This window comes from Aegilops tauschii, chromosome 5 (assembly GCF_002575655.3).
Source record: "Aegilops tauschii subsp. strangulata cultivar AL8/78 chromosome 5, Aet v6.0, whole genome shotgun sequence".
NCBI lineage: Eukaryota > Viridiplantae > Streptophyta > Magnoliopsida > Poales > Poaceae > Aegilops > Aegilops tauschii.
In genome coordinates this window covers 9,509,820-9,517,649 of record NC_053039.3, presented here as the reverse complement: position 1 = coordinate 9,517,649, position 7,830 = coordinate 9,509,820, and the positions used below count along the sequence as shown (strand labels likewise).

Sequence of the window (7,830 nt, the reverse complement as noted above, 5' to 3'; positions counted from 1 at the left end):
TGACAAAGAAAATATGGATCATGGTCATTTTACTAAGAAGAGCATGGTGATTTTATTTTTACGGGCATGGCTATTTAATTTGTTTTTGTCACTATTTTACAAATTTTATTTTTGCATGTTTTTTGGTAAAGTAGCATGCCAAATTCCCTGCTTGTGTATTTCTTTTCTTTTTTCATCATGGCATTTTTTTGTATATACCATGGCAATTTTTTTAACATCCTATGGCAATTCCTTTTTGTATGTAGTATCGTGAATTTTGTGACATTGTGGTGGCCTTTTTCCTATTGCCTTTTTTCGATTTCTCAAAAAAAAAGCATTATTTTTCTCATGGCTAATGCATTTAATTTGCTGTATCACATTTTTCTATTTTTGTTTGATGTCTTTTTTTTGCAAAAAGCAGTTAACTTTTTTTTAGACAAAAAAAGCATTTAACTTGGCCTAGCATGTTATCTCCCACGCACTTTCCTTTTTTTCGGGGCCATCTTATGTTCGCGCACCACCCCCTCGAGCAAACAGGAAAGGAGTGACAATGGTTTGCTCGTTCGCCCCGGCGACGTCCCACATGGAACACCAGCCAGTTATTGAAGTCCTATATTTTTGGGATTTTATAACCAACAAACTTCAGATTTTTAAGCATGGCAAAACAAACGTCTTTATGGCAAATTATGTCATCGCGGGGATGACAATTTTCTTTAGCAAGCATGGTAAGTCCGTCATGTTCAGTTTTCTGCGAGAATTGTCGTGCTCGCTAAATGAAATTTTCATCCTCACGACAACATAACTTGCCATAAAAAATGTTCGATTTCCCATGCTTACCCAGTAAATGTCAGAATTTTTAACATTTCCTTTTTTGGAAAATATTATTGTGCTCCCATGCTTGGCGCTTGCTAAAGAAATTTGCCATCCTCAAACAATATAAATTCTGGATATGAAAATCCTATTATTTTCCCCTTTTCTGGAAGTGCTAACTCACAAATTCCACCTCAAAACAACAAATACATGACTTACAAACCGCTTTCAGATATGAATTTTATGGTATACTTTTTGTGACATACATCTCATATATTATTGATCATATTGATGGTCAAAGTATATCTCGAAATACATATTAGGCCCTATATATATCCGGATGAAGGGAGTACTTCAATCATCCGTACCTGGCGAGCTGGAGCCAACCTTAACGTGGTAGCGGCAACACCATGGAGGCATGTTGCACCCCGGTGATGCCGCCGCACCAAAGACAAGGATGCGACATGCGAGGGTGAGTGGATACAGGATATAAGGTTATGGTTAGGGGTGCTTGTCTCCTCGAAGACGGTGGGTGCAAAGGGAACACATTATTTCGCGGCGACAACAATTGGAAGCACAACATCGTCGCCAAAGATGGGGAAGAAAAATAGGGCGGGCAGCGGCAAGCAATCCCTCGGATGACTAGTATGAAGGAGAGGCATGGGGGCAAGCAAATTGTTTTGGGTCACAAAAAAACCGTGTCACGCAAAACACATCTCAACAGAAAATCCCACCAAATTCGATCCATTACCATCCACCATCCTCTCACAAACCGGATGATGCAGTGAGAGTAGAAATGTTGTTGCATGGGCATGGGCACAGCACAAGCTTACCAAAAGCTGCCAGTGATAGATAATCTACTTAACTACTTTGCTCTGAATTCTAGAGTCTTGAGGCGGTCACTGCTGCTGCTGCTGCTACTACTACTGCTGCTACTGACTGAGAGCGTCTCTAATCATCCCATCTACGAAAACGCAAAAAAAAAAAGAGCTTCGGTTTCGCAACGTGCGGGCGGGCATCACTTCTTCTTCAGTTCCATCGCCTCCCTGAAAAGAACCAAGTCCATCAGATCATCAAACATAACCAACCACTCAGCTAGCACATCCAGTCAGTCAAAAGGCAACCATGCTTCTGATCTACATGCATGTTGCACAAACCACATAATATATGGAGTACATTTTTGTCACCTGGACGACAAGAGTGAGTAAATGGTGGGGGTCTCTTCCCTACTTACCAGAACAATTTGTCCATCTCATCGTTCTCGGGGTCCAGCTCCACGCCGCCCGACAGCTCCTCGCAAGCTTTCTCATAGTCCTGGAAGAAATGGACACACAGTTCAGATCGACGGCAGCCCAGATGAAAGCAGTAGTACTTATCAGATGCAAAAATGCTACTCTCAAACAAACAAAAAAAAAATGTATAAATGCTTTGGTCTCCAGAAAGAAGAAGAAAGTGTACCTTTAGCAGCATCAGAGCCTGTCCTCGGCGAAGGCGCGCCTCCGCCCACTCCGGGCACCTCCTCTTGCATCTGGTTGCATCCTCCAGAGCCTTTTGTCCGTCGCCAAGCTGAAGCCAGCAGCGGCTCCTGCTCGCGAGCATCTTGCCATCAGAAGGATCAACTTTCAGTGCCTGCGTCCAACCAAGCAGCATGCATGTGTCAACATATATACCGACTGAAGTTATGATAGCAAATCCTTCCAAGAGATAAAATAAAATTGCAAATGGATAGAAAATAAAGGGCAGACACATCATCGTAGATTAATACGGACCCGGCCGCAACATCCTACTGAATCATCAAAATAACTCATGAAGATAGTATCTACTCCCTCTGTCCCATAATATAAGAGCGTTTTTGACACTAGTGTAGTGTTAAAAACGCTCTTATATTATGGGACGGAGGGAGTACTCAACAGAGGCATGTGCTCTATGCCTGCACTTATCTATGCAAGAATTAATACTTCATGTCATTTTTTTGTCATCGCAACTTCTACAGCAATTCTCCTGTAAAACAAGTTACTTGCTGGTTTTGTGGTTTACACTTCAGACAGTAAGCTACATCCAAGGAGATGATGATGCTGATACTAGCCATTTAACAGATTAACTTCATTAAAGGTATCTGCATGTAGAACATTTCACAATTCAAACTTTTACAGATTAACTTTAAAAAAGGTAGACCAACAGAAAACTGTACCTGTGTGTAGAACTCTGAAGCACTTGTGTAATCCTGCTTTTCAAATGCTTCATCCCCTTTTCGTTTCAGGTCAGACTTCCTTGTGTTAAGAACATCCTCATCCTGAGCAAATTCAAACAACTTTAGTCATACATTTGAAATTCCGATGTGTGCGCCAATTATATAGCAACTGACTGAGGATTTAATGCATTCAAAGGACAATAATATACATCCAAATGTTTTTTTTTCATTGGGGAATGGCACTTATTTTCGCCACGGTGGCATACCTGCAGCTGCAACCTCTCCAGTTTGGCATGATTAATTATCCCATCAATGCTCCAGTCTGCCACAGTTGAGACTGGGGAGGTGACAGGAAATAGAAGCTCAACGTCTTCCCTTGTACCATACACAGCAGCTAACTCTATCGGGAATCTACCACACTGTCAAGCAAAAGAAGAAAGCTTATTAAGCAATACTGAAGATTAAGAAAAGAAAGACAAGGGAATAGTTCCTTGGTAATCTAAGAATCACTATGCTCGCCAATTGGACGACACAAAAATGATGTTATAATACAAGCGTTAAAGATGCCTAACAAAGTTAGTAGTCTAGAATGCAGCTTGCACTTCTTGTTTCTATCCCAGCTATTAGTTTGGTACAGTTAAGATGGGCCAAGGAAGTATCCTATAATTTTCTGTGTGTATCTGTCCACACAATGAAAATACGTAGATGACGAATGGAAAAGGAAACATCAACAGGCTTTTTTTAGGTAAAACATTAACATGCTTGTGTTAAAAGGCAACTGATAGTAGTCAAACTAATCATATATACCACAGAGACTGACAAACAAATGTATCTTAATTCAAAACCAGCCCATCCAATTGACTCCCAAATGCTATAAAACTCAAGCATTTTTTTGTACGAAACTATACTTCACTTTCACCTTTGGTTCCCATTACATGTAGACTTGTACCACCATATTTTTGCAGAAACTATAAGTACTAGAACAAGAAAGCCAATCAGCTTAAAACGATGTTGTGTGGAAAACAAGGGACAAGGTCACCTCATCAGGACGATTTGGGTCAGCACCAGCCTCCAGCAAGCACTTCACACATTCAGTCAAGCCTTCGCTTGCAGCTCTTGCCAAGGAATTATTGACATCATTCACATTAGCTCCAGCCTACCAGCATGTACACGCGGAAGATCAGTAGATAAACATATAGTATCTCCATATAAATTGAAGATCAGAACAGATATGAGCAACCGTAACATCACTAGTTACTCATAGATAAGCATATCTTGCAAGGAAAAGCAGATTAGTAGACAATTCCATACCTGAACCAATAACTTCACACAAGGCGTGGAAGCGCTTAACAATGCGGCCTTTAGAGGTGTTACTAGATTAGAAGGCACAACCTTGTTGACCTGTAAAAACCAAGACTGTCATAAACATTTGCATGCCGTAGTAATGGCAGGTCCTTGAGATAACACCACTTTCAAGTAAAGCAAATGCAACATAAGTTGGGTCAGCAGATAGAAAAAAAAGGGTACAAGCACATTACATCTGGATGGTGTTCCAACAGAACCTCCACAGTGCTCTCATGCCCTTTAACAGCAGCAAGATGGAGTGGTGTCCCGTGTTGTGAGCTGCCGTTAACGTCGGCTCCTCTAGCAAGCAGCAACTTTACTATTTCACACCTCCCTGAAGACAACAATCAGTGTATGGAGAACTGGTGATCACAGTCATAACAAGTTTCATTGACAGCAATATTTCTGGATGAATAAGTTTCAGTGGCTAGAATAAAAATACGACAAGGTAACAGTTCATGTCATGACAGTGACTAAAGACCCACGGGATATATAGAAGCAAGTAATACAAACAGGCTGATGGCCACGTGTGAAGTCTTTAAAACCAGGCTATGGTTTGATAACTTGACCTATACCAAATGAAAACTGAAGATCGCTCCTCCCTGAAGATCACAGTATATGGGGAACTGAAGATCACAGTTATAACGTACAAACAAAGGACCTTTGGCCAATTAAGTTTTGAGCAGATAGAGCAAACCAACAATGCTACAATTCATAAATTATAGGAACAACAACGGAAGGTCATTGAACAAGTTTGAATGGCCATAATAGCACAATGTAATGTAAAATTTCTGGATGAACAAGTTTGGCTAGGATAAAAATAGCACAGTCCTTTTCTAAAAAATAAAAATAGCACAGTGTAACAAGTTTGTTCTGAGTTGGCTACTTGGCTTCTCTAGAAAGCAGCAACTTTACAATTTCACACATCCCTGAAGATAAAAAACAGTATACGGAAAACTGACGGCCACGATCATAATAGACGAACAAGGCGTCCCTGCCAACCAAGTTATGAGCAGATAGATCACAGTAATATACTTTGATGCAGACAGAGCATCTGAATAAACTTTAATAAATATACGGCTCTGTGCATCAGAATGAGAGCAGACAGAGCAAACCAACAATGCTACACTTGAGAAATCGTAGCTAGGAACAACGTTTCTAGATGAATAAGTTTCAGCGGCTACAATAAAAACACGACGAGGTAACAATTGATGTCATGACAGTGACAAGGACCCACAAAACGTGTAGAAGCAAGCAACTAATATGAACAAGCTGATGGACACGTGCGAAGCGTGCATGACCAGGCTATGGTTTGATCTGTACGAAATGGAAAACTGAAGATCACACCTCCCTGAAGATCACAGTGTATGAAAAACTGAAGATCACAGTGATGATAACATACAAACAAAGGATGTTTGGCCCATCAAGTTTTAAGACAAAAAGAGCAAAACCAACAATGCTACAAATTAATCAGAAATTACAGGAACAACAACAGAAGGTTGTTTAACAAGTTTGAACGGCCACTATATATAGCACAATGTATGTAATGTAAAATTTCTGGATGAACAAGCTTCAATGGCTACAGTACTTCTTTGATTGCAAATTTTTGTTGTTGTTCTTGGTAATGGCTACAGTATTTCTGGATGAACAAAACAGGTTCAGTTGGTAGGATAAAAATAGCAGAGTGTAACAATACCATGACAGTGCATGACTAGAAATACCAGGTAATTATGGGGGAAACCCAGAACAGAAATGCGTATGGCTAGAAATAAAGCAGCAAGTGTTGAAGGTAAGTAGCAAGGAAGCGTTTGTGGTGGTACCTCTCCTTGCAGCGTGATGAAGAACAGTGTCGCCGTCGTCCTCTTCCTGGGTGAGGTCGGCGCCATGGTCGAGGAGGTACCTGAGGGCGGGCAGGTTGTTGCCGTCCACGGCGTGCTCCAGGGGCGTCTTCTTGCCTGTCCCATCCCATCCCAGGCAGCAGCACGCACACGGTCGATTAGGCACATACTACTAGTACAGTTGATTGACCAAGTGATGTGATGCTGCGTCGCGTCGATCGATCTTGGGGATGCGAAGAAGGAAGTGGATTTAGTACTTACTTGGGGAGGAGTCCCACATGTTGACGTCCATCCTGACGGTCTCGACGAGGTAGCGGCAGGCGGCGAGCTTGCCCTGGCCCCCGACGGCGGCGTGGAGCGCGTTCATGCCGCGGTAGGTTGTGGCGGCCACCGTGGCCTCCTCCCCCGCCTTCCCCTTGCGGTCCAGCTTCCTGGCGATCTCTGCAACCCAAGAAAAAGAGAACAGATGAGTGCTTGTACTTGGCCGGCGGCGCGGGAGGAAGAATTAGAAACCCCCCAAAAAAGGCGCCTTTTTTTCCACCGGACGGTGCAAATCGAGGAGAGGGACGAGTCGCGGAGGCAAGGAAGGTCGTGCGTGCGTACCCTTGAGGCGGCGGACGTTGCCGTAGTGCGCGGCGACGAGGAAGCGCGCCTCCGGGGGCCACGTGTCCTCATCTGCATAAACAGAGAAGGAAGGAATGGGGGGGGGGGGGGGGGGGGGACCATGAGCGATGATGCGATGCGACGACGGAGGGAGTAGGCGGGCGGCGGCGTAGTACCTTTGCCGAGGAGCTGCTCGAACATGTTGGGTAGCGGGATCTCGAGGAGGTCCATGGCCGCGCGCGCGCTCCCCCTCTCCTCTTCCAACTCCGGCGGCGGCGGCGGCGGCGGCGGGCTAGGGTTTCTCTCCCCCTCTGTCTCTCGCGGTGTGCTCTGCTCTGGTGGGAGTGAAGGGGAAGGTTGGGGAAGCGCAGCGGAGTGCTCCAAATGGAACGGAGAGAGAGAAATAGGGGCGGGAAGGGGGAGGGGGAGTGGGTAGTGCGCCTGCAGCTGCAGCTGCAGGCGGGAGACGCAGTGGGAGGCCGACACGCGCCCCCCTCACCCTGCTTTCTTTCCCTTCCCGTCGCCTGGGCTCCTGCTCTTGACCGAAAGGCCACACGCAGAATGCGCTTGGACTCCCTTCTCTTCTCGTCGCGTGCTGTGCTCGGTGCTCCGTTTGAATTCGTTTGGAATCCGTCCGTTCGTTGGCCACAGATAACCACCCTGCTGCGGCCGCTGCTAGTTCCTCTGATTAGCATTTTCACTGAGATTAGGGTTAAGGGGTTGCTTATAGGTGATTAACACTCGCCAGTGGACATCGCCAGCTACGGGGATGTAGCTCAAATGGTAGAGCGCCCGCTTTGCATGCGGGAGGCACGGGGTTCGATCCCCCGCATCTCCATTTTTTGATTTTTATTTTCTTCTTTATCTGTTTTTCTTCATCTCTTGGGACTTGTCACCCTATTTCTCACTCGACTCAATCCGTGCTAGTGTCACGCTTGGTGGATGACAATATGGGTGCTCTGTCCCCAAATATATGTAGCCCCATAACAGAGACAGAGCTGACGGTATGTTCCACAGATTACATAATTTTGTACTTTATTTAGGCTTTGAAGATATTTGGTTACG

The 7,830-nt window shown here is 44.4% G+C and overlaps 1 protein-coding gene and 1 non-coding gene across 2 annotated transcripts; one reads left to right on the top strand and one right to left on the bottom strand.

Moving 5' to 3' along the window:
- Positions 1-1,506: 1,506 nt before the first annotated feature.
- Positions 1,507-7,240, bottom strand: LOC109742474 (uncharacterized). Its single transcript, XM_020301558.4, has 12 exons — positions 6,942-7,240; positions 6,766-6,837; positions 6,424-6,603; positions 6,145-6,279; positions 4,519-4,658; positions 4,292-4,381; positions 4,020-4,136; positions 3,247-3,399; positions 2,981-3,082; positions 2,248-2,418; positions 2,024-2,103; positions 1,507-1,835 (listed from the first exon to the last, which is right to left on the bottom strand). Exons 1-12 carry the CDS (start codon positions 6,994-6,996, stop codon positions 1,808-1,810), a joined length of 1,323 nt encoding a protein of 440 aa, XP_020157147.1. The 5' UTR covers positions 6,997-7,240; the 3' UTR covers positions 1,507-1,807.
- A 290-nt stretch (positions 7,241-7,530) lies between these two features.
- Positions 7,531-7,603, top strand: TRNAA-UGC (transfer RNA alanine (anticodon UGC)). The gene has a single exon. It is a non-coding gene; the product is annotated as a tRNA-Ala (tRNA).
- Positions 7,604-7,830: the final 227 nt, after the last annotated feature.

What these genes read in the sequence shown, in the direction of transcription:
- LOC109742474 (XM_020301558.4), bottom strand. Translation starts at nt 6,996, where the DNA reads ATGGACCTCCTCGAGATCCCGCTACCCAACATGTTCGAGCAGCTCCTC. An exon ending in CGAGCAGCTCCTCGGCAAAG is followed by an intron (nt 6,838 to 6,941) that starts GTACTACGCCGC and finishes CTGTTTATGCAG; the next exon opens with ATGAGGACACGTGGCCCCCG. An exon ending in TGTTGGAACACCATCCAGAT is followed by an intron (nt 4,382 to 4,518) that starts GTAATGTGCTTG and finishes TGGTTTTTACAG; the next exon opens with GTCAACAAGGTTGTGCCTTC.